This window comes from Cyprinus carpio, chromosome A1 (assembly GCF_018340385.1).
Source record: "Cyprinus carpio isolate SPL01 chromosome A1, ASM1834038v1, whole genome shotgun sequence".
NCBI lineage: Eukaryota > Metazoa > Chordata > Actinopteri > Cypriniformes > Cyprinidae > Cyprinus > Cyprinus carpio.
In genome coordinates this window covers 28,864,325-28,891,493 of record NC_056572.1, presented here as the reverse complement: position 1 = coordinate 28,891,493, position 27,169 = coordinate 28,864,325, and the positions used below count along the sequence as shown (strand labels likewise).

The window sequence follows — 27,169 nt, the reverse complement described above, 5'->3', positions numbered from 1 at the left end:
CCAATAATCAAATTGTGTTTTAACATTTCACTGGGCCAAGATCAGTCAATTCATTCAGTCAAGATATGTGACAAACAAAACTCCTCACCAGACTCACAAACATCAATATAACATTGGATTTATTATCATAAGTATTATAAGTTAAATTTGGGTGAACATAATAGGCCTACTCATTATGTGACCCATTGAATTACATTTTTATTTTTAATTCTTTCTGTGTTCCAATAATTCAGATCTTTTTTTTTTTTTTAAAGGAAGGGTAATAAAGACCGAACACTGCAGAGAACTTCAAAAAAAAAAAAGGACTATAGACAGGACTAACCAATTTCTCTAACCAAAGTAGGGACAGTAAACATTTGGGAAATTGTGACCGTGTACAAAGAGTCCTTCCAGCCCAATGTGGGAGTTAATCTCAGGCACAGCAAACCAGGAAACTTCATTTAAACTGCATAAGTGCAGTTATGAGAGCTGCTCCTTGTTCCTCAAATAGATACTAATCATATAGTTTGGACAGATAAGGGAGGCACAGTGTTTAGAAGGTTCACAGTAAAGATGATCATTTATGTAGCTGCACAGTTTTTCCTATGTCATTAAAAATATAATTAATATAATTAAAAATCCCTGTAACACAATCTAGAATAAAGTTTCTGGTGTCAGCTATTTTTCAACGGTTACAGCAGTGCATATAACTTGAGGGGGGAAAAAATCATTACTTTGTACGTCACGTGTCAAGCTTCTTTATAATGAGGTTAATCTTTTTTTTTGTTTTTTATATAAAGTCTTTGAACCAAATCAGTTAAAAATTTTGGATAGCTGTGCATGCTTCGGAAAATTTGGAATATTGTCTATTTTACAGTTATCACAATTACTCAATGAATTAAACCTTTAATTTGGAACAGCTACAGTTGTAGATTCAACAAATTTACTTTAAAATACTCTATTTTCACGCTGTAGTTAATCCTGCAAATCTTGTGTCAAACAGTCGAATGTGCAAGCAATTGGCTCTTCAATAACGTTTTGTGCTATTAAATTGCACACTAGCCAAATTAAACCAGTTATTTTTTTGTAAAAATAGTGCAAGAAAAAAAAAATGCCTGCTTGATCTGAATTCTAAACCTGCACGTCTCAATTTATCTCAAGTCTTTATCTTGTTCACAGATCTTCTGCTCAGAGAAGTCAGACAAAGGAGCCCATTTTGTTTCAACTTGCTCAGTCATTGAGTTGGCATCTTGCCTCCATTGTGGGTAGAGAGCTCAATGACTACAACATAAACATAAGACAACCAAACCACCAAGACATCTCCATTAAACCTTTTCCATGAGGGCAGGTCAGATATGGCTGACCAATTTGGCAGGGAGGCTGTATCAGTGGCATAAAAGTATGGACTATAGTGTTCCATTGCTTTTGGGTTTGTGGGGAGTGGAAATGAAAGCTTGCAGCACTCTCAGGAAGAACAAAAATCAAAGAAAGAGCAAGATGGTGATAGTCCAGCACACTGTTCTGCAGTATCAGTTTCAGGTTCACACAATTTTCTACTCCAACACTTGCTGAAATGCTGAAATGGATGAACCAGTCATATCCATGCCTACATAAGATTTTATCAAAAGAATGCTCTATTATCTAATGCTACAACATGCGCTTCCCTACTGGTGGACCTTCATCTTAAGTGTTTTGAGCCCAAAAGTTCATATTTGGCTGCCATTTTATTCAACATTCTTTAGTGATGTGTCTCCAGCTCTACAACGGTCCACTCACCCTGAGCAGAGCTGCCTGGAGCCTCAGGTGAGAAGCTGCTCACAGACGTCACAGTGGCTGAAGGGGGTGTCAGAGGTGGCAACAAGCTGGGCCACAGGCTGCTTTCAAGGGGGCTGAGTGTCCCACCTGCTCCTCCGGGTAGCAGAAGAATGGGCGAGCAACCATCACGTGCAAGCAGTAATGTCTGATTGATGAGCTGCTGGACAATGTCCACCTGCTTGCCCCAGTCAAACTCCAGAGGCAGAGGCCATTCAGGAGATCCCAAGGGAGAAGGACTGTCTTGGTCTGCTGCAGGGTCTATCTTCTGGAATTCTCGCTGTGGACCCTGAATAATAGACCCCACGGAAGGTGTTGTGCATTGTGAATAACGATCAGCAGAGTCATTTTCTTCAGTGCATCTTTGCAAGTCTTCTCCAGGGCACACATTAAAGGAGCTTCCATCTTCTACTTCCTCAACCACTCCTTGTCCCTTGTCCTCTTCGTCTTCCGAGTCACTCGTTTCGCCAGTTTCATAGATGGTGGTGAGACCTGATGAAGGAGAGAGGACAACTGGTGTATGGACCTTGTGTTTTTGCTGCTGTTGTTGTTCAAGTTCTTGTTGCCACTGCATGATCTGCTGTCGCTGCTTCAGTTCTTGCTCTTGCTGCTTAAGTTGCAACTCAAGTAAATTTCTCCTCTGTTCTTCCTCCTGCTGCTCTCTCTCATTACTTGATTGTGTCTCCTTTTTTGCTTCTTCGTGTCTCGCTTGTTCTCGATTATGTTTCTCCTGCCGTTGCTGGATCTCATGAAGGTGCTGTTGGTGTTGCTCTAGACATTGGAGCTGTGTGTTTGACACCACATTTGGTGTTCTGGGAGGGAGGTCAGTGGGAAGCCGTGGTGGTTGGGTCACATAGGGAGCACGTGGCTGGAGACGAAGTTTGGATGACATCATCATTTGGATGGAAAGCAAGTCATTTGGTTGTGGTGGAAAGTGGGAGTTTCTTTCTGTGAATGAAGCAAAGGGTCCAATACATGTTAAAAGGGAGAGTAAAGCAGAATGCAACAAAACAATAGTTAAAAATGTAAAAAACGTCAATGTGGTGAAGCAGAAAAAAGCATTGTGGGAAACAAAATTGTCAGATATACAATTAAATGATTTGGTGGAGAAGGAATGAACAACAACTAATTTTGCACCTTGGTGACATTCTCTCAAAAATATTTTGTGAAGATATCCGTGCAATAAAAGTGGCTACACCCTGTATATGCAGTAACCTCTAACTATTGTGAAGAGCAAATAAAAACAAGGAAATAAAAGCAGATGAGGTAAACAATCTCCCTTAATGTGACAAGCTGAGCACATGCAAAAGAGTGCTCACCATGCATAGTACAATACAGCATTAAGCAAACAGGTATTTTTTTTAACAATGAGAAAACATGACCCATCAATAGACGCATGCATAAAAAATAAAACATGCTTTACACATAAGCCAGCCCAGTGTACAGCATATTTCTTTGGTGAGGTGAGCATGCTTAGAGGAAAATGACAGAAAAGAGCATTGTGCAAAGCAAGTCCAGTTTTGGGGATTAAGAACCACCCAGCATTGGGATTTATTGAAGTCCAATTAGTCCAGGTAAATGTATCAAGCCAGGTCCTTTCAAATAGCTTCAGCTCAACTTGTTAACAATCAGAGTGGTTAAAGCAGCTTCGCCCAGTTAGTCCCAAAATGGAAGGTGTGCAAAGTCTACTCCAGAAGCAACAGTATACAAAGATGGAGAACGAAAAAAGGAGGTTGAGGACTTAAAGCACCTTGAGAGCGGTCGAGATCCAGGAGGTTGATGGGGCCAGATCTTGTTTTTCCCTCCTCCAGATGGTAGGTGGGGTCAAAAGGGAAGGAGGAATACAAGCACAAGGAACATACTGGCATAGAAAGAAAAAACACTCTCCTTCTGCTGCAAGTATCCTGTTTTCTTTACAAAATTCACTTACAGAAGGTTCAACATGTATTTGTGTGCAAGTGTATATGTGCAAGTTTACAATTTAGTATTAGTAACTTGACTTATAATTCCACTACAAATACAGCACCAAGTGGTTTAAGGTGAATAAAAAATTACATTGATTTTGACTTAAAATGTGCTCTGAAACTTTAACAAAATAAAAAATCTTTAATTAGTGTCTCAGCCTTAAGTAGAACATTTTTTACATGGTTTCGTAATATTAAACTCAAAATGAATTTACCATTGAAATCTCCATTGTTATTTGACTACTTCAATGTGACCAATTTGCAACAGCCCATAGTGATTGATGAACCATGGCATTAAAACAAGTGCAAATTACCTTGAAACCCAAACATCAAGAAACATACAGAGAAAACAGATATCATGTTAAATATCTAACCTTTATTTAACACTAAGACATTAAGCACTCCAAATAAACAGGACATAAAAAAGTAAGGGGTTAGCAAACCCTAAAGTGCAGAAGAGAGACGTGAGGACAAGATATGGCAATGATGGAAAAGGGATGAAAGACTGGTATTTAGTTAATAGACAACAGAATACAAAAAGCAATGAATATGCATTTCAGTTAAAAAAAAGTAAATACACACAAAATGTGTTGAAAGTCCATTACATTGTTCATTTTTGATGCCAATTTTATGAGTCCACAAACAAATAATTTCATGCCCGTTCAGACCAACACCCAATACTACATTTAAAAAGAATAGTTGAGAAAAAGAGTCACCTTTAGTATAAATGGTAGTAGCTATTGCACATACAGGTTCTAAGCTGTATACTTACAAACGTAATTTTAATAGCTGTATCATATCATGAAATTATCATGAAAGTGGCACTGTTGAATGAGTGTTTTCCTAACTGAATAAAAAAAGACATCATCAACAGGGAAACCCCAAGCTAGTCAAAACCCTTATATAGAGATGACATCAACAAGGTACACTGGAAGGTGGATTTCTAAAGTGCACTCTATACGTTACCTGCCAGGGGACTATCAGTCTTTTCACATATAGTGGAGTAGTAGGAATGCTGAGTGTCAAGATCTTGTTCCTCTTCCAGGTGCTGTGGGGATGAAGGATTAATCAAGCCAGACTCTAAGGGTACAGCTCCTGGTACTGAATCAGGCTCAGGCAACTCACTGGACTCTCCACACAGCATGTACTGCTGCTCTGGGTGAGACTGGAACTCTCCATGTTGGCTTTTAATAGGGTCAATCTTCTCCCCAGATGCAGTAGCAGGTATCAGGGTCAACTCTTTAAGAAGAGATGGATCCTTGGCCTCATCTGGGAGCTGCTCTTCATTTTCTAGAGAAAAGATGCCAGGACTCTTGCTGCAGCTCTCTGCAGAAGACTGGGCATTGGAGTTAGAGGTCATGTAGTCAAAGCCATAGGAAGCAGCAGAAGCGGCAGACTGAGGGGTCTCACTACCACCACCTTCATTCTCTCCACCCATTTCTTCACATTCCTCTAGAGCAGACAAGTTGTGGCCCACAGGTGCTGTTCCATAGGCATTCCCAGTGCCAGACAGCTCAGCTTGAGGGTCACTGATCTGCATTTCACCTTCTGTGCCACTTGCCTCATCCTCAGTAGCTGATGAAGGAGATGATGGACCACCCAGTACATCATCAGCTGGCAGAGTTTCTGGTTCTTTTTCCTCATCAGCACATTTGAGGTGGATGCCTAGATCCTGCATGTCTGGCAAGACACTGGGGACAGGGTGTAGTGGTTCTGGTTGGAGCTCCACTTTAGAATAAGTCTCAGTACCCGAAAAGTTGTTGTCTTTCACCTCTTCTGGTATACTTGTGTCCCTGTTACTGTCAGATGCTAGGTCAAGGTCACTTGAAGTCTCAGGCTGGAACTTGCAGGTTTGAGAGGGTGTCAAGCCTGGTTTGGGGCTAACATTCCCCTCTGCAGCAGATATTGGGGCTTGTTGAGGTGTGCAAGGTAGAGGCTTCAAAAGGTTTGATGGAGAGCCCCTTTCAGAGCTAACATCAAATCTTGTTTGAACAGGTGTTTGTGTTGGGATTTCTGGGTCTGCTTGCCAACATTCAGAGGAAGGACTTGAAAGAAGTGTAGAGGCAGGATGTGGTGGCTGGGCCCAGGCATCAGCAAAACAACTAGGCTGGTTCCACTGGGTTGCAAGAGGGGCAGAAGGAACCATGGGTGGAGGCTGGATTCGGTTCAAGTTGTCTAATCTATAGTCTTCGGTCAAGTCATCTTCGTCTGCATTCCCATAACTTTCAAGCCCACTCTCAGTAATGCCCTCGCTTGCCATCTCTACATCTTCATCCTCTTCATCATCCTCGTTGTCATGATGCTGCCTATTGGAGTCCTCTGCTCTTTCCGACCCAACCTCCATGTCACAGATTCGATCATCATCATCATCAAGTTCATTAGTAAGAATATCAGAAACCTTCTCAAAGTCAGGGGAACCAACAGAGGCACCTTCACCATCCGCTCCTTTAAGGCTTGCATCCCCTAGATCATCCATGCTCTCAGTGCCCTCCAGAACGCCTGGAGCACTTAGCTCTGATGCTCCCTGCTGACTGCAACTCACATCCTCAGAGTCAAGCTCAGACAGCAAGGCCCCTGCACGCCAAACGGACCCAGCAAGCCCAGCTGACCCAGGACGAGACTCTTCAGTAGGCTGGGTGCCACTCATTTCTGACAAAGACACTTGTTGACTGCCTTCCCTCTCTTCTTCTTCCACATCTTCATAACAGTTAGTGTTAATCTGTTCAGCTTTTTCAGCCACCTCTACACCAGTGGACACTATGGTAGCAGCAGAGTTATCAAACTGTGAAGCAGTTAAGGTTTCCTGCTCAGTTGCTTCCTGTGCAACTGGTGCCACAACTGCAATAAGCTTTTCATCATCTTTTCCAGACACCCCCTCTTCAGATTCCTGCTCGACTACAGTCAATGTCGGACAAGCCACTTCAACAGAATCAGCTTCTAATAAGGCCTCTTGAGCTTCTGGCTCTGTATTAGATATATCCAGTACACATTGGGAGCTAACATTAGTGACCTGCACATCTACCTTCTCCTGAACATCTAAAGAAGAGGTGGGAACATCCAGAGAGCTCTCTACAGTTGGAGTAGCTTCAGGCTCTGAAACAGACTCTTCCCTGGCTATGGCTGCAGCTGTTGCTACAGCAGCTGTCGAAAGTAGTAGAGGCTCTGCTGCAGGTTCTTTATCATCAGGTTTTCTTGCAGGTTCTTTATAATCAGGCTTTCCTTTGACAAGTGGCAAAACAGACTGTGTCGGTTTAGGTGGCTGAAGCTTTACACCGACTATGCTGCCTGTTTGTTTGTGACTGGGAGATGCTGCAATGTTCTTGGCCGATGCTGACCGTGAAGGATTGTTTCGTGGACTAGGAGGCACCTTACGTGTTGGTACACTTTTTTTGTCATCTGGTTTGGGTTGAGGTGCTTTGATGCTAGTTGGAGGTCGTTTGGTAGTGGCAACTGGTTTCGGAGCCACTGAATTTGAAGACTTGCTGGCAGCAGGACGGGATATTATTGAGGCAACTGTTTTTTTCGCAGGTGCTGTAGTGTTTGTTTTTCCAACATCTATAAATGACAAATAGATATTGATAACATTACTGAATTAACAAACAAATAAACAGTACCTTTCCTTAAATAATGCAAGTACAAACATATTCCCATGAAAGGTACACCACCTTTCCGAGCAGCTGATGCTGTAACTAGGGGTTTAACAGGCTGTTGTGTAGCAGTGCGGCTTGTTCTAGGAACAGCCGATGACAACGCTGTTGTACCGGTTACTGTTCTTCCTGTAGCTGAAGTAGCAGCTGGTTGTGGGGCAGAAATTCCAGTTGCCCTAAGAGAGAGAAAAAAAAATACAAATAGAAAATAAATAAAATTTTGAGCAGCTTAGAAAAACAGTGAAGCCCCTTTGCCATTTTATTTTAGATTTTTGCACACGGTTTTACACATTCAGATAAGGAAGTGTCAAGCTGCAGTTATTGGTTTCATTAGAATGCCTTCCAAGATAGTTTTTTGACAACACATGCACAAAATAGGTTCTTATCAAACCAGCTTCCTTTCTTGGGTAGTCTGCATGCATACCATAAGGCAATTTCAAGCAGCACAAGAAAACCAATCCACTGGGACCATTCATCAACTAATGCATCTACATCCAATTTCTCTAACCTGAGATAAAATGACTTGGGTAGGTAGGAAACAGGAAAAGGAGGGGAGTAGAGAGTGATGAAGGGAGTAGGAGTGGGGATGGGTAAAATGTTTTGTAAGTGACCACATTAGGGAGAAATGGAAGATGATAATCAATTTCTTTCAGTCAAGCCTACACTCCCTTAATGCAGTTGCTTCCTAGATCCCCCTTTCATGTTCTCATAGGAGAGAATTAGTGATGAGAAGATCACTTGCATCATCTCACATGCCTTGGTTACTTGCAATTTAATAGATGCTTTTAGTCTTGCAACTTTGCAGTTCACAAATTGCCTTAACTAGGTGACTGACAATCATATTTGCCTGAACCTAACACTCTAATAGGATCTGATAAAGTTCTCGCTTACAGCCTGCTTTATTTGGACAAGGGCACAACAGAGTATGCGTCACAGTAACAAAGAACTCTAGTGAAAATGCTATGGTCACAGTTCAGTGCTGCTCTATACCCATACACCTTGATGCTGTGTTAAAAGCTAACCTAAATAACGGGCTACAACTAATAAGACCTTATAGCAATAAGACAATACTGATCAAAGTATGTAGGGAAAACAGTTGAATCAGAATATCACCTATACTTTATGATATAATTAAACAGTCAAACACTGTTTCCTAACAGATTTAAAAATGCCACTGGAACTAATTGAAGTCTGCTTAAATGTCATGACCTTTGCAGTTTTCATTAAGGTGTAGGTATACTTATTTTTCCATGTTCCATTCTGTCTCGCGCACTGCTGTTTACATACAGCTTTCGAAGTATAACCAACCGCGGATGAGCATGGATGGACAAGTTCGACACATGTGCAGTACCACCTCTTGTGGACTTGTTCAGTCTCAACATTTCTGATGACAAAAACTGCATCACATGGACAGTGTGTAGACTGTTGCAGAATGTGGATGGCTGAACTATACTTTGGGCTTTAGTCTTTAAGATCAAAATTACCATAAAAGACTTTGTAAGCAAGAATCAGAGCAATCAGAACTTCAAAAGATAAGAACTGTATGAAACATGTTGGAATGCTTAATTCAATGCCAGTAACCATGGCACAAGACAGCTCTTTGCACAGAGCATAGAGGCAATGAGCAAATTTCTTATAGTAGTGCACAATGGAGTACATGGTCAAATGGCTTGGCCCCAAATGCCAAGTTTATAACATCTCCCCCACAAATTATTCCTAAACAACAGCCAACTGTTAAAGAATGACCACAAAAGAACAGGAATTTTCCATTACAATTCTATGACCTACATAAGTTTATTCGCATTAACTAGGGCACTGATTAAACCATCTTTGATCAAATTAAAGCAAATTAAAGAAAATAACAACAAGGAGAAGAAAATAGGACTGCAATCATGTTACATAAATAGAGGGCACCGAACATGACAGCATTAAGGTATAAAATAAGCATAGCAACTAAGGTCAACAACTTTGCATCTTCATCTCTGCAGCATTATGCCTATCAGAGGCACCAAAACTCAATTAAAATTATGTAGATGGACCATACAAACCAAGAAGTTTTCACAGAGATGCTGACCTCTGGCATCCAAAGGCTTAGGTTTTTACAGAAACTTTGCTTTACTAGGGCTCATTATACTCATGGCCAAAAAGAACATAAATTGCCATGGCTATGACTTTGATAAAGACAAGACTAAGAGACCATAAGACTGCTGACCATTATTGTATCTATTTTTCCAGCTTCTAGAAAACAAAATTATGGGTTGAGGAGTTTAAGATGACAATATAAACGGGGTCAAAAACATTCCTACAGGAGCAATCTTCCTTTTACACAAATGGAAAGAACACAACACCCACTGGCACAGACATTTGCATATTAATAATAAAGTTTTAATTAAGTAAATGGCCATTACTCAGCAGAACCTCGAGCAGTGAATTTTATAAACCCTTTTGTTCCAGTTAAACATGGTTTTAAAACTTTTAACTGCTCCTTTCATTCTAGACCTTTAAGTGTGTGTGTGTGTGTGGTCATTTTATTTTTGACATCATTAGCACCATTTCTAAATTTATAAGCTCATTCATTTTTAAATATTTGTCTTGCGGTATAATGTAACAGAAGCCATCTGGTTTACCAGTAGTTTTGTAGCAAAGGAAAATGGAAAACAAATGTCGAAAGACTAACCAGCAGCTTGGTTCAAGGGAAATTAAAATGGTAGATGACTCAAGAATTAAAAAATTCAAGAGGCTCACTTTACAACAGAGAAAACAACAACAACAAAAAAACTCTCCAAATACAAGGGAAATTTGATTTGGTAATCACTGCACTTATCCAAGTCTCATAAACTACAAACTGAGTGAGCAAGATGGTTGGTGTAGTAAGAGTTGCAGACAAAGAACCCTGCCCAATAACCCTCTTTTCCTTTACAATGTTATTCACAAATTGGCAAAAAGTCTTCCCCTAGGAATGCCTAAAACATCTAGCCAGCACACATACACATTGTATCATAAGAAAACTTTGATGGGCCTAGTTTACATTTCCCACAGTGGGAATGTGATTGTGTTTCTGCAGTGCAAACATTTCATTTGCAGCTACATTGAGAATATATAAAGCAAACCCATCTAAACAGACAGATCAAATGAGTGCTCATATTCATACACACTATTCACTACCCATTGTTCTTTGAGTTACAGACATTCTAACAAAAGTGAGACTAAACAGCCTTGTAAACTGACATTACCACATAAATACATAGAATAATAATCAGATAAGACCAGTCATATCCACACTGACTGACTGCATTTACAATACTTACAACTGATGAGCTTGGGTATGAAAGTAATCAGCTTGTAAATTTTAATTTTAAAAATGTTAAATATTTAAATGTTTAAGATTTAGAGAACAGCATCAACAAAGTCAAAAGTTATGCAATCGTGCACTTCCCAGCATTACAATTTTCCATTCAAATACAGTCAAATGTCCAAGCTCAAACTACCATCTAAATCTCTAAAAGCTGCTTTACCTGTTAGTTTTGGGAGCTGCAGTGGTTTTGGCTATGGCTGAAATGCTGGGTTTGGCAGCAGCTGGCCTTGGAGCAGGAGCTGAGGAAATTAAATTGAAATAAATCATGTTCCAAAGTAAAAACTGACTGGGATTGCTCAAAAAATAGTGGTAAAATATAATACAAAGTCATGATGAAAAGACCTATAGCTAAATAAACTTACATTTCTATTTTACATAAAGGTGAATAATGAGAATAATGGAACAAAATCTAATGATGCTTAGTTATTGGTACATGCCCAAATCCAATATTAGAAGTACCAGAACTAAACTCTGTAAGTGACCTAGTAAACCCATACATGGCAGGCCATCTTACCTGTGGTTTTGGGTTTGGTTGTAGCACTAGTGGGAGCTGTGGCAGGTCTCTTACTCAGGCTGGTGGCTGTGCTGGCTACGGCGGCTGTCGTTGATCTGCTAGTTCCAACAGTTGCTGCTTTAGGTTGGGCCCTTGAAGTTGTAATGGCATTAGAAGAACCAACAGGTTTCTTACTTGGACCAGAAGGTCCAACGTTGGTGGTGGGTTTCTTTTTGCCTGCTGCAGCAGTGCTAACTGGAATGGGTTTCTTGGTTGTGGTACTCGTTGCAGTCTTTGTGAGGTCATTAGCCACACGGCTTTGTGTTGATTTGGGTCGTGTGCCAGGTCCAGTGGTAGCTGGACCTGCAGCAATCTTGCCTTTGACTGGGCCTTTGGATTTGCTTTTAGCATCTACTGCTTTTTCAGAAGCTTCGTTTACAGTTGGAGGAGCCGCTTGCTCATTTTGGGGTGCATCAGGTTGTGGGGGTGATGGTGTAGTGCCATTTTGAGATGCCCCTTCATTCTCGGTTGGTTCGATTATGGGTTCTGTTCCTTCGGCTTCCATTGGTTCAGATGGTGCAGTGGCCACCCCATCAGGTTTCATTGCCAATATTACCTGACGATCTATTGCTGCTTGATAAGCTTGCTGGATTCAGTGCTGTTTAAACACTGAACCCAGGGATAACTCAATAACTGCCCTGCAAGAAAACAGGAAAGACAATTAAATGCTATTTGCAGTTACAATTTTTTTTTTTTTTTTTTTTGGCTCTACACACCTCAAGCAACTTGATTTTTTACTAAGTTGGAGTGCAACAGTCACTTCTCATACAAAGACATAAATACAGTCAGTTTGGCAGAGAAATGCTTTTGCTGTGTGTAAAGAATTTTAAGTAACCATGTAACTGAAAGAGAGAGTTTAAAAGTAAAACAATTAATTGCAAGAGGAAGCAGCATTTTTTTTTAAAGGGAACTATTCCTATGAAGGGCAACTTGGGAAAAACAGGAAATGAAAGAACCAAAATCCAAAAATATCAAGTCGAGAAGCCTGTTGCACAAAGCTAGTTTGTTTTTACCCAGGTAAGATCACGCTTAGTTTAAGCAAACTGAGTAATCGGATTCAAGAGGATAAAACCCTGAGAAATCCTTCCGCGAGATGATGTTGCTTCTTACACAGAATAAGGCACGCAACATATTTCATAGCATTCTAAGCAGTGATAAAGGCTCGATTAGCATTGCATTATTATATACTTTATTATAATAAAAATTATAATAAGATGAACAAACAAAGATAGACCGTTTATTGTCATAGTAGTGTGTTTATTAGTCATGTTGAATTAATGAAAGCAGTTAAATCATTTATTCAGCAACCTAGCCTATTGTGATTTCCTGGGTTTCTTCTGCGAGGCGTATTGAGAATTTCCGCGTGAGAGTGCCCTCTGGCTTTCGGTTGGAGATTTACTACTGATCATAGAACTGTGCTTCCCTAACAAGATGCATGACAATCGCAGCTTTTGCCTAATCGCGATTGCAGCCCTAGTACTCATATAAATGGTTTTCGCCATAAATTACACAGTAATTCATAGTTTTTAATTGCAAAATCCATATTTTTATTTTATTTTAGTGGCATTACATATGATACGACATTATTTCGTTTTTCACCATACAGGCTAGGTAACTTTTCAGTTAACCGATTAACAGGTTTTTACTGAAGCATTTTTTTGTTCTGTAATTTGTATTTTGTGTAGGTCTCCAAGATATTAGTCTGAAATGAACACTAGGCTCCATAAAAATCTAAATATTAAGATGATTTATTTGTGTGGATCATTTACACAGAATAGTCACCACCACTTGCTCTACAGAAATATGATGCCATTATTTGGACTTCATCTACTGGTTCATAAAAACGAATTTTTCCTTAGAATAATTTCCTATGTCTGCCAAATGTAAACAGAGATGGCATCATTAGAAAAGAAATCACCCATGTCCCAATATACATCTTTTTCACATAACACAGGTTCAAATCCACAACTCTGTCTAATAAATAAACCTAAATTTAAATTTGGCAGAATTCTAAAAGAAAAGAACTTCAATATAACCATTTCACTAGAGGACTGCACTATGCAAGTCATTTTTTTTCCATCAGGGACTGACGCAAAAGCTCGTCAGCAAAGATTGTGGCATGGGATTTGAAGAAAGGAGGATAAATCGTCAATGTGGTGGTAGTGGTGGGGGGGCTATGAACCCATTCACCCCGGTCCTTTCTCCAAACTCCTTTATTCTGAATCCTCATATCTTTCTCTTCCCCCCTTAAACGGTTCTCCTTAACCACAACCCCCCTCTTTCTTCTCCTTCCCCTCCTCCTCTCCATCAGATCTGTTCCCTGACTGCAGCCACACAGATGGCCCTAGCAGCTGAGCTATTGTTCTGGCTCTACGACAAGCCCAAGCAACCAAAGCGGAGAGCAAATAAAGACAGAGAAAGGGGAAAATCGTGGGATGAAGTAACAATAACAAGGCATGCAGAGAAATCAAATTTTAATGTGGCAACATCCAGGAAATGAGTGGACTCAAGTATGTGTGACAGAATCAAGAAGAGGAAAACAAACAACGAAACTCTGAATAAAAATGCTGAAAGCCCTTCAGAAATGTCCCTCAGAAGGCAGAAAACAAAGAGGATGCATGACACACATTCTAGAAACCTCGTCACCCTACAGGGCAAGTTGATGAATTGGAATGTCATCACTCTGCCCACGACAGGACAAAAATTACCCAGAAGCCCTGCTGATGTGTCTCCATGGTGATGTGCAGAGCAATAAGGGGACATATAGCAAAAAAGGATCCAGCTTAATCAGAAGAGTTTCAGTAAGAACTTTTTTGTATTTTATTTCAGTTAACATTTATTTTCTTTTAATTTAAACAATGAAAAAAGAAAAAAAAAAAAGGTCTCATTTTTAGTTTAAATTTAACCTATAACCCTGGTGCGCATAAAAAAAGAACCAGGAAAAAAGAGGTAAGTATAAGGACAAACTAACAAAACAATAAGGGGAGGGTAAGGAAGAATGAGATATGCTATAATAATTGTGTGTACGGGGTGGGTTATTGTGTGTGTGTGTCCTGGTTTGACTGGATGAAACAATTGTAAGTGTTCACAAAGACAGCGGAAAAGGGTAAAGCCTGCTAATGCAAACAGCTTAATAAAAAAAGCACTGAAGATTACATCACACACATCTTCATTTAACACTACACTTCAAATAAAACAGGCCTCTTTCAGGGAAAACTAACAGCAAAAGCACTTGTGAGAACATTCAGCCGCTCATGAAAACCTGCTTTAGCATTCAAACCAAAACTGTCCACACTCTTAAAAATAAAATAGGTTCCTATTTTATATTTTATTTTTTTAGGAAAAAGGGTTTACAGTGATGCCATAAAAGAACCATTTATTTTTTTATGTGAAGAATCTTATTCTACTATCAATAACCATTTGTGGAATGGAAAGGTTCTTTATGGAACAACAGAAGCCAATAAAGAATCTTTATTTTATAGAGTGCACTTTTCTACCAACAACTTTCCATGATTTTTCCAAGGCCTTTCCAGTCAACATTTTGATTCAAACTGATCTGCCAATGAATTTCAGAGTGATGCGTGAACCGATTCATCCAATTAATTGAAGTGAACCGACTCAATACAGTTTTGACTAAAGATCACAAACCCAAAGAGATATTCTTTATAAAAGTTTAAACTCGCCCCCACCTCTACGTCACTGTGTGGGAAGATTTGCATAACACCGCCCAAATGTTCATGCAAAGAAAGGCGGCGTAACTTTGAATCTCGCCGTAGTATTGTTGATTGCTGAGTTTCGTTGTGAAAGTGAAAATGGTTAGTAAAGTTGGTTAACAGTGGTCAAGTTGTATTTACAACACTGTTCAAGAACAGTTTATTCCAAATATTCATGTGTGTCCAGCGCATTTTACAGAGGACTGTTTCCTGAACCTGGAAGAGTAGCCTACAATGCTGGCTGTTCTGACTCACAGCTTGTAAGTATGTTTTCATATTTAAAAAATTTGCCACTGATGATTCAAACGTGAGTTTTGAGCAGTGTAGAGTAGCACTTGTTTGACATTTCTCCAATTACAAATGCAGACATGGGTTTATGTTTACGCGGTGCAATGCAACGCATCAAAGGGGCGTAACATTTCCGTCACATGCTTGAGGTATTTGACCAATCAAAACACACTGGATAGCTGGACAATCAGAGCACACCTTGCTTTTCAGGATGATGAGCTTTGTAAAAATCAATGCATTTCAGAAAAGGCGGGGCATAGAGAAGAAACCATTATGTACGGAATATGTAAAATAATGGTTTTTTTTAACCTTAAACTAAATAAACATTTCATTACACCAAATACACGTTACTCAAGGTCTGCACTTGAAAAATCTCTATTTAAAAAAAATCTCTTTATTTAAACAGGAGATAAATACAAATAACAGGCGTTTCGGCTTGCTGCATTCATCAGTTATAAGTCAGACCTTGAGTAATGTTTAATATAAGAAATAGGCCTCTGCACCTATAAAAGCTTGGAGAGCGCGGTCAGTGTTGAGATTGGATTACACCAAATACACAAAATAATGTTATTTTTTAGCAACATCATATGACTCCTTTAACACAATTTGAACATTTCCTGATATTTCCAGGTTTTCAATAAAAAGTAGGAAACCTTTCTGCCTCTCCACCATCAGTTAACTGCCATTCAGTTAAATGATGACTGTAACCCATCATTTGTTTGGATTAGGAAATGTACATGTATAGACTTTGAGTTATAAAGGTGCCACAAGGACATTTTAAAACACTTGTGCTTTCCTAAACCTTACATTCAACCCCTGGATTTATCAAATCTAAAATAATACCTTTATAAACCTGCTTTCCACACGGCAGCGTCCTTAAAGTGTGTCTGTCATGTTTCACTTACTGTAGTAGCCTGATGTACTGCGTTGTGATGGCTTCCCACTAAGCACTTCAGAAACATCTGCAGCTGACAACTAGCATCACACACAGGCACGAAGCAAATGGCACATTCTAGGTTCAATTTCTAGAAAACATGTGAAAGAAACTATATAAAGCTAAAAGGAACAAATAAAGAGGCCTTGCAAACCCTAATTCCTGTGCAGGGCCTCTAGTTCCTCAGGGCCGAGCCATAATCAGCTGTCACAGACAGACATGCAGCTATTTCCATGCAGCTGTAGTTGGCCACATCCTGCATTCTTGTAATAAGAACCAGTGGCAGGCCTTCGTTTAACAAATCTCTCCTTATTCTAACCGATTGGCTATAACTTGTTATTTTCCATGAAAGATATTATCTGCAACTTTAAAGGGATAGTTCAACCAAAAATGAAAATTTGATGTTTATCTGCTTACCCCCAGGGCATCCGAGATGTAGGTGACTTTGTTTCTTCAGTAGAACACAAATGAAGATTTTTAACTCAAACCATTGCAGTCCGTCAGTCATATAATGGAGGTGAATGGGAATAAAAGACATGAAACAATCGGTCTGTGCAAGAAACTGAACAATATTTATATCGTTTTTTACCTCTGATTTTTACCGCAATGTCTGAACTGTCCTGACACCCGTTTGTGTCTTCTTGCTTTTCGGCAGATCGCAGACTTATAAGTGCATTACCACCACCTACCTCTCAAATGGACCACTGACACTATCTACAATCTCAACTGGGAGTGTCAATGTTACATTGAGAGATAGGTGGTGGTAATGCACTCAAGTCTGCGATCCGCCGTAAAGCAAGAAGAAGACGCTTCATGTGCGGCTGTTGAGAATGTGCTCAGGACAGTTTGGACATTGTGGTGAATCAGAGGTAAAAAAAAAAAAAAAAATTATATATATATATATATATATAAATACTGTTCAGTTTCTTGCACAGACCAACCATTTTGTGTCTTTACACAGCAGTGTATCGTCATGAGCCGCAGGGTTTCATTTGGTTTTGTTTGTGTTTTTGACTCTCAAAGCCGTGATTCCCATTCACTTCCATTATATGACTGACAGACTGCAACAGTTCGAGTTAAAAATCTTTGTTTGTGTTCTACTGAAGAAACAAAGTCACATATCTTGGATGCCCTGGGGGTAAGCAGATAAACATCAAATTTACATTTTTGGGTGAACTATCCCTTTAACCTGACAATAACACAACAATATAGGAAAGGGTAAGATGAGAGATGGAATACCAAAGCAGACTTTGCCGGAGAGGTATTAAAATGGTCAGAAATGACACAGACACATACTCCACATGCAATCTGCCCATACAAGGCAGTGCTCCCACAACTCTACTACTGGCACACATACTCCTAAGAATCAACACATGAAAACATTGAAAGAGAGCAGCAGCAGAGACTTTAAGGTTTTAGACTGTACAAGAAAATATGTAAATGAAATATAATGCCAAATTAATACAGTAAGTATTCTGAATAAATAAAATTCAAATGTCATCTGAAATCAAGTCTGTGCTTACATAAATCAGCATCTAAAGTTAATGATGCCTCTGAAATTTGCATGCGCATCAGTCTGTGTGGGTGTTCCCTTTTTACTTGCACTCTTCCCATTTAGAAAACAACAGCCAGTAATAGCTAGGCCTAACCTTTTCAGTGTTAATGTTGAAGGAAAACGCTCTCAAATGGATTTAAACAGTAAAATGTGCAACAGAGTAATAAACTATAGTAAGTGGCTTAAAGCATAATCAAACTGTTGAAATAGAACTGTAAAACATTTTACTATGTTTAAATCCAGTGTGCAGAATACGTCATTTTCCAAAACCACCGCAGAAAAAAAATCTAATAAAATAATAATAATGGGGAAAACAGATTTTCGTCTGCATATCAGTTACATTCAGAATAAAATAGGACATGCTGTGTAGTGCTAGAAAACCCAGATTCTCATCTTTCTCCCTGAGTAACATCTCGGCATGTTTATGAGCATACCAGGGCTGCGTTCAGCCCCGACAAAAATGGTGCAAAACATTTTTTAAACTGAAACGGTGGTGCGTTGAACACCCTGTTCTAATGATGTTGCAACTATGGCAGCTGAGAGGGCCATTATTTGTGTTCTTTTTGAAGAATTTTCGGAGCCTGATATGATCGGTATAAATATGTGTTTAATTCTGCAAAATACGCTTGATGTTACAGTCACTGCCCTTGCCGTCCAGAATAAAAGAGAACATCCCAATCAAGTGAAGAGATTTGTGGAAACTGTGGTTCCTAATTATTGTGATCCAACATTTGCCTCGCAAACATTTAAGGTGAAGGATAATCCACTTCTTACCTCCGAGACTGTGCTATGATCTATAGGACCTTATTATTTTTATTGTGAGTATCATTATTGCTGATCACTGTTGTTGTGCTATGTTATTGTAATATTTACCATTATATAATCAGAGGAGTATAGAAAAGTTTATGAAAGTGTCACTCCACAATACAAGATATATAAATATGTATAGTATTTTTGTTACATTAATCAGTGTCTAGCACACCTCCCTAAGGAAAGGATATGGACCAGAAGACATTGCAGTTACTAAATGATATTTAGACAGACTTAAAGAAGTTCCAGATCTATAATTGTGCTCTTTTTATTTTAGTTATTTTGCCTTTAATGTAAATAAACGTGCAAACAATATACTTGCTCTTATGAATTTGATGCTAATTACATTGTGCGTGCTGTCTCTTTAATACCGCTTGGTTTACATACACGTTTCTGCTGATTGGGCTGACATGTTTGTCACACCCACTAAACAAGAGAAAACGTATCTCAAACCCTATTGCACACCATTTCCAGAAAACATGTCATTCAAACCGGAAACCGTAGCAAAACGGTTTGAGCTTGAACTCGCCCCAGATTCCTTAAAACAGACAAAAGACAGGAAGTCATAACATTATATACACCCACAACTGTAGGCTTGGGTTAATTCTTTAATACACAAGCTAATAAAACTGTTCCCAGTGGTGTGCGTGATTTGTCATCTTTTTGACTTGCTAGGACACATAAACCCACCCACAAAGACATAATTCTACTGTACAGATATTGTACAAATCAACACTTTCTGTAAACATTCTCCGTTATTCACAGCAGTTCCTACAGGAGGTTTCAGTTTGTATCTTGGTCAGTCTGAAGCAACGGGTCACCATTAAAGAGATCACCCAAAAATGAAAATTTGCTGCTAATCTACTCACCCTCAGGTAGATGACTTTTCCTTCAGTAGAACAGAGAGAAGATTTTTAGATGAAACCGTGGTCCTTTGATTCATAAAATCCAAGACAGTGGCTTACCATTTTTGAGAATAAAAAGAGCATAAAGAAACACACACTTAATACCCATGGATCCTAAAGATATACTGAGGTCTTATGAAGCGAAACGACTGGTCTGTGCAAGAAACTGAAAATTATTTATAACATTATTATGGTTTCTCATGGTTTATATAAAAAGGTGAGTTGATTAAGATGAGTTGATTAAGTATATTCACTTCATATTCTTAAGACATCTAAAACATATACATTTTAAATAATTATTGGGTGATTTAATAATATAATTGCATATGCGATTCATTATTGATTATTAGTGATTGATGTTAATGAACCGGTGAATTGGTTGTCTGAAAGAACCAGTTCGCGGAAAATAACCAGACTTCCCCATTTGCCTGAGGCTCTGGATTACAGGTAATAATGTTGTAAATAAAGTTCAGTTTCTTGCACAGACCGATCATTTCGCTTCATACAACCTCAATATATCATCAAGAGCCACTTGTATTGCTTTTGTGTTGCTTTTTTTGACTCAGAGTGACGGTAGCCATTGACTTGCATTTTATGAATCACCAAGAACCACAGTTTTAGCTAAAAATCTTCTTTACTGTTCTACTGAAGAAAAAAAATCACCTATATCTTGGATGGCCTGAGTGTGAGTAAATTAACAGCAAATTTCATTAGTTCACACAAAAATGAAAATTACCCCATGGTTTACTCACCCTCAAGCCGTCCTAGGTATATGATACTTTCTTCTTTCAGATGAATACAATCAGAGTTATATTAAATAATAAAAAAAATGTTATCATAAAAAAAAACTTCACATGGCTCCGGGGCGAAGCGATGCATTTGTGTAAGAAAAATATTCATAATTAAAACTTTATAAACTGTTATCCAATGAGAATATGCTAGTCTTGAATATTTGTCTTACACAAATGCATCACTTTAAGGGCCCAGTGAAATCAAAGAAAGAACTGGTGTGATTTTGAACAAATACAGGCCAAAATTAAGTTAGTTTGGGGCACATACATATACACACATATACATACTTTACATAATTCATCTAAACTAAGCTCCCAGCAGCATGGGCAGCAACAGGATGTTTGCTAAAAGTATACTGCTGCTCAGGCATTTCAAACTGTTCACTCCTAAACGAGGAATGAAAAAGAAATTTGCCTTGAGCATATCAGGGCCTTTAGTAATTTGATTTGCATTGTAAATGGTTACTGGATGGGTGTAGGGATGGATAATGGGTCAGTATAGTGTGTGGGGTCAAGCTGAAGGGTCAGACAGTGCTAAGAGTGTGAAACGGTAGCAACCATGCAGATAAACAGGAAGAAACACAACGACCCTGTTCCCTCTCTTCCAACAGGATTAACTCCAGATGAGCGAGTTGTGTGTCGTCTCAGAATAGGGTGTGAATGGGGCTTAATGAGCCAGGAGGGTTTGACTTTGCAAAGTGTAATGTAAGGATTAACAGAGGACATTCCCCATTGTGTGGTGCGCACCATGCTGACGGGGGCTGGGCATGGCTAGAACGGAGCTGCCAAAACAATATGAGAGATATTGGACAAAAACAGGCAGCAAAATGGCACAGGGCAAAAGTAAAAGTGGTAAAAGGACTTCTGAAGAAACATCCTTCGGAAGACAGGGTGGAACTGGACTAAAGCAAAGGCTGTAACCATCTCACATGTTCAAGACAAACCAACAAAAAAGATTAGCATCACAGAAGGTGTTTTGGAGAGGAAGAAGGAGAGAAAGACCAGACGGTAAACGGTGGCATGTTGGTTTGGGAGTAGATTGCATACTGGACACGCAGCAGGACGTTGTGATGGATAGGGACGGATCCCAAGAGGATTAAAACAGTACATCAGCTCCATCTAACAACACACACAAACAAACTCTCTGCCAAGTTATCTAGTACCAGTTTGCCGACAGTTAAAAGCTCTTTTGTCAGTGCCAGTGTTTTAGCAGATTAGGGGATCATAAAACCACTAGAAAGGATTTAATATAACAACATGGTATTTCAAAATGTTCTCACCAAATCCAAAACTGACGTCAAGCGCTGAGTAGATTATCCCAATGATAAAAACTCAGTAAGCCATTTTATAGGAAACAAAAGCATACCAGATAGTCTGGAATTCACATTACTGCAACTGGAGTCAATCCAGTTCATATTATATTAAATGTGAACTGAACTGAATAATATATGATTAAATTCAGGTTATCAGAGTATTTGTAAGGCAATGAATTTGTGCACAAGCAAACAGATTTGACGATTAACGTGGTTTATTTCATTAATCCGCTACTGAAAATTGGGGCTTCTTCCTTGCTGGGCATCTGTTTGTCCAATTCCACCACCTCACTGTGAGGTCACGGCTAAGCTGGAGCCAACCAGACATCTTAAAAGCTGTTAAATGGTACAATCTGTGAATGCTGCATTGACCAGGACATCAATAGATATGCATACAAACACCCTTAAACACAATTTTTACTAAATGAAGTGAATCATATCAACAATCAATGCTTGGAGAGTTCACCAAAAGATGAAAATTCTGTCGTCTACTACTCACCCTCCACATGTTCCAAACCCTGCGGACTTACTTTCTTCTGTTGAACACAAAAGATGATATTTTGAAGAATGATGGTAACAAAACAGTTGACGGTAGACACCGACTTCCATAGTATTTTTTTTTCTCTATACTATGGAACTAAAATCATCAATAGCTCGGTTACCAACATTCTTCAAAATATCTTCTTTTGAGCTTTGGAATAACTTGAGGTGAGTTAATGCCAATTTTTATTTTTGGGTGAACAATCCTTTTTTTTTCTTTTTTCTTTTCCTAAATGCAAAATCTGTGTGGGGATATCTTTCGCTCTCACAAAATTCCAAGTGGATTCCTATTGAAATGACTGGATTTCATCTGCGACAATTTACAGAAATTCTGGTAATGTGACCACAACTTAACTCAAAAATTTAAAAAAAAAAAATCAAAGTTGTCTGCAAAATAGTGACCAAAGACTTGAAAGAGATTAACAAACTAAAAACCAAACACCACAATGACAAAACCTAAACTGGTTCCAGCATTAGATGACTCAATAAGTGATGAAATCATTAGCTCACAGGATGCAATAGAAGGCACTATCAATCTACATAACGCTACTTAGGCCCCATTTACACTGCATGGTTCAAGTGGCCCAATTCCGATTTTTTCCGCTCATGTGGCACAGATCGGATATGACCGGTGACCGTGTAAGCAGGAAAAAACCGCATGGATTCCGATTTTCTCACACAGGATTCAGGCCTCATTCATATGTGGTAATAAATCGGATATGAATCGGATACGTGCATTTGCGTGTGCCATGTAAGCAGACAAATCGGATGTTCCCCAGTAAATGAGAGTCGTACGTCATTAAAAAAAAGTGACGTCAACTCAGGTGGACACCACCAACTGAGATCACATGACTTATTATAGGCGCGATGGAGGAAGAAGGATACACACAGTGGAGCAATGCGGAGGTTTCATGTCTTTTAAGTCTTTGGGGCAAAGAGACAGTGCAGGCAAAAATGCAGGGTTGTTACAGAAATAAATCCTTGTTTGAAGACATTTCACGAGATATGGGGAGGCACGGTTTAAGCGCTTTTTTCTCCGCCGTGCCATACGAGACCAATGGTTTGCTGATATTTTTGATGACTTTTCAAAATATTGTGGAAAGCAAAACACTATATAATTTTATTTGCATCTGCATCCATTGTCTTTCGTGCTGTTTTACTTCCTTTTCCGGGTCAGAACGTCTACCTTTGGTAGTTTCAGCAGTGTATAGTGTAAATGCAAAAATCGGATACGGGTCACTTTTAAAAGATGATGTAAGCGGGTCGTCAAAAAAATCGGATATAGTCAGAAAATCGGATTTGGGCATCAAGACCTGCAGTGTAAATGCAGCCATATTGGCTAAAAGTAAACCAAGTCTAGCCGAGCAGCAAGAGAGACTGGTGAGGTTGTCCTGTTAAAACAAAGCTGTTAGTGTCAGGACTCCTTCATTCAGGAGTGAGCTGCGCTGCTCAACTACAGACCGAGCTCAGGCACACATCTAAACAGAGAGGCACTATCATAAATTCTAGCACAAGTAGGCCCTGTTTTCATGTGTTCCTTGTTCTATCATTCTAGCATCAAATTTGTTGTAGTTCTGGACTGATCAGTCAAGTCAATCAGGGTTTTTACAACCATTACAACAGCTGGCATTACAAAGTGTATGACAAATTCCTGAGACAACTGGGAGGTCACAATAGACCATTATGGTCTTAGCAAGGCATTATATGACATCAACAAGGTTGTTTAAAATTACCCTGCAAAGAATTTGATGTCTTGCAAAGTGAGCTCAGAAAGTTTTTGTATGTTTAGCTGGCTCTTATCCGACCTAATAGTATCAGTGGTTTTGGACTTTATAGTAACACCTAGTGGCTTGGATGCATAATTTTCTCCCGCTTGTACTTATTCTGTTTGGACTGTCTTGATGATACCGCACGTGCCGATCCATTATCTGGACGAACGTTGACTTTAGAAGTACTTAAAGGTTTAAGCTTTGGGTACTGTCAAAAATCACTTTACAAAAAGAGCATAATATATTGCTATAAATAGTAAGTAGTTAATTTTATGATGCAGCTGGTCGCGTGATTTCAACATGGCCACACCCAGCTAGGACGGGCGACCCGCTCCAGGTATAATTAAATAGCTTTTGCTGGAACCTTCGTCTCATGTGAGTGTATCATTTTTGTTATATTTCTCTGCCCACCTCTTTGTCAAAACCCTTTTAATTGACAAGAAATTAGTGAATGCACCTTTAAACCAACGGACCTCTCATGACAGATCTGCTAGTGAATGGTAAACAGTTAAATATCCGGGCCATTATCGTTAACAGCGGTCATGAACTTGTAGAACTGAATTCTAGATTGTACACAGAGACAGGGTGTGATGAGAGACGCTGTTATCTACAGGCCTGCTGGCGTTACAAGGGCAGGGTGATAACACAGCATGACATCAACGCGATTCAAGCGATAATTTCAAGTCAAAACAAGGCAGTGGCCAGACAAGCTCCCAGAAGCAACCCATATCCATATCAAACGACGGCGACCCATCATAGTCCACTATCAATTGATTTCTCTGAGCTTTGGTAGTTTATTCGGGTAAAAAGAGGCGAGTCGGGTCAGAATAACACACAGGACAGCTATTGAAGTGAAGCGATGTTATAAGTGCGCGTTTAGACTCAAATCGACTTGAATTCCTCAACATCAGATCTTTTAATTCTCAAGAACTGCTCTTCACATTTTAAGCTGACCGTATATTATAATGATACCCCCACAAAAGGCAGAGAATTGTTTGCATTTCAAGACTGATACGAATTTATATTTTGCATTAGAACATAGGCTACGGTTTATTTTGTACTCGAAAAAATGGTGATCAAACGGCATTTGTTTTATCCGAAGACGAATCGCTACATGTAACTACAGCGGCCACGCAAGTCATTTAATTAATCACGATGCCCTTCACGCGCTGGGATTAAATGCAATCGTATAAAAAGAAGAATCGATGTTTCAAACGGAGCACAGGCCGCTGATCAGATCTTAACATGTGTGTATAAATCGATGAATCGCATCCTTTAAAAGCCCAACCCAAACATACAAAATCGGAACGAAACCAAACCTGATTCCAGAAAACATCCAGAACGTAAACCAAGTTGACTGTGGTCCCAAATGAAGTGACAATTTGAACAGATAATTTGAACCAGGCAAACAGGTTGAAATATAAGCAAAGTTAACATGCTCCAAAATGTCATGCATTTACCTTCAGATGTTTTAAAAGCGCCTGGTTTCGACTCCTCTGCTCCAGTCTGGAGAAGCGGACAATCCACGACTTCACACCGGCGACAAGGTGATACAGGAGGCGTGTGGCTCCTTCTAGAAAATTGCTTAAAATATACAAACGTGCAAAAAAATAAAGCACTTTATATCGACCCACTGCTTCACCCTCGCGATTCACCGTGAGACGAAACCAGTGTGAAGGAAGTTGACCAAATCCTAACGTGGCAATTCAGAAACAAAAAGGATCAAGGCACCAAACCCATCGGACTCCCGGTTTTCATCCAATGAGCTCAAGTACCGAAATTCACTTCAGAAGGGCAGTGATGTCACTTTACAAACTATGGCCCCGCCCATCTAGCATCCATGTGTTTGAAAAAGACTGAAGACTACAAACTCACTGGAGTTAACAATTAAATGGGCAGGGACATACAAATAAAAACAATGATGTATTAATATTTTCCAACACAATTAGGACTTAAAATTTACAATATTATAGTTTGTATCTGCCATGAAAATTACATTGAAATTAAATTTGAAAAATTAGGGTTAATTATCAAAGGAATTCTGATTGTTTTTGCTCTAATCTTTGTGCAAGTGTAACTGATCATTTGAATACGTGGGCATATGTGTCCTTGAGAAAATTATTTACATCCTCATGAAAATGTATTTTTCTTCAAAAGCAGATGGGAGAGAAAGTAGGGATTAAATTGACTTCCTAAAGCTAAAAAAGTGCATTCTTGGACTAAAACCAGCATTCAGGCAGAGAAAAATCAGTCATACAGACAGTATGAAAGCAAACATTATTCTGTTAAAGAAAGAAAGAAAGGGTCATTGATGGACAAGCAACACTTGATTTTTGTTTACATAAGATTTGTTTGCATACGTACATAGAAAGCTTTGTAAAAGAAGAAATAGTCCAGTCTAAACAGTCCAGAAATAATCCCCACCGGAAGTAAATGGATTCTCACAGGCCTGCAGCTGTGCACTGTTCTATACTACATGGCTCTTCTCGTCTAGATTTTAAGGTCAGTTTTGTCTTTAATATGCAAATTTGAATCTATGGGTGGAGCCAATCATATAGCACATTATTAATGATCCTCTTTACTGTTTTAAAGCGCATCAGTCTGGCATTTGCTATCCTCACCCATATGATAAGGTTAAAGTTAAACTATAAGTAAGCATCTGAGCACATCACAGTAGTAGTTTTGGATAAGATGAATTAAGAAATCAATCAAAATTAAGCCTCAGAAGATTATCTTCTTGTTATACTGCTGTAAACCCTGTCTGTATATGATCACAATGGACTTATTGAGGTGGTTAAATTAAATCTCTCTGTTAATTCATTCTGTTTGAATTGCTGGGTGTGGCTCATATTCAGACTCCAACCTCAGGTTGAAAATAGGAAAGCAGGTCTTTATAGAATGGCCACAGGTCTGAGATCAACATCTGAGGGGGTGGCTCTGTTTGAACAGTGTGTGTAATCTCTTTCTGTGGTTTCAGATAGCCAACTCAAACAATGTACACTGGCTAATGCACCTGCTTAGACCAGCTATTCAAACATGCCTACAAACTCCCTTCCTCTTTTCCACATTCAGTAATCTTTTTAAGCAACTTTAATGTTTTACAAGTGCAATTTAGGTGCCACAGATGCCATCTATAATTTGAAAGTCTTCAGATTTGTGATCAAATGCTCTCATTACACCACCTAGTGTTCATACATGTACAGGTGGTCAATACAGCTTTAAACAGTGTTCTAATATGGAA

The 27,169-nt window shown here is 39.1% G+C and overlaps 1 protein-coding gene across 2 annotated transcripts; it reads right to left on the bottom strand.

Moving 5' to 3' along the window:
* Positions 1-1,289: 1,289 nt before the first annotated feature.
* Positions 1,290-27,060, bottom strand: LOC109080135 (protein piccolo-like). 2 transcript variants are annotated; one of them, XM_042760899.1, is made up of 7 exons: positions 26,293-27,060; positions 25,389-25,512; positions 11,272-11,948; positions 10,918-10,996; positions 7,421-7,578; positions 4,722-7,310; positions 1,290-2,739 (listed from the first exon to the last, which is right to left on the bottom strand). In XM_042760899.1, exons 3-7 carry the CDS (start codon positions 11,852-11,854, stop codon positions 1,718-1,720), a joined length of 4,431 nt encoding a protein of 1,476 aa, XP_042616833.1. In that variant the 5' UTR covers positions 11,855-11,948; positions 25,389-25,512; positions 26,293-27,060; the 3' UTR covers positions 1,290-1,717. The 2 variants fall into 2 exon arrangements, with proteins under 2 accessions (XP_042616833.1, XP_018950769.2); XM_019095224.2 differs by lacking the exons at positions 25,389-25,512; positions 26,293-27,060 and adding an exon at positions 25,248-25,271.
* Positions 27,061-27,169: the final 109 nt, after the last annotated feature.

Coding starts and splice junctions, on each gene's coding strand:
- LOC109080135 (XM_042760899.1), bottom strand. CDS start 11,854: ATGAAACCTGATGGGGTGGCCACTGCACCATCTGAACCAATGGAAGCC. Junction 10,997..11,271: donor AACCAAACCCAAAACCACAG/GTAAGATGGCCT, acceptor TAATTTCCTCAG/CTCCTGCTCCAAGGCCAGCT. Junction 2,740..4,721: donor GACTGATAGTCCCCTGGCAG/GTAACGTATAGA, acceptor CTTCATTCACAG/AAAGAAACTCCCACTTTCCA.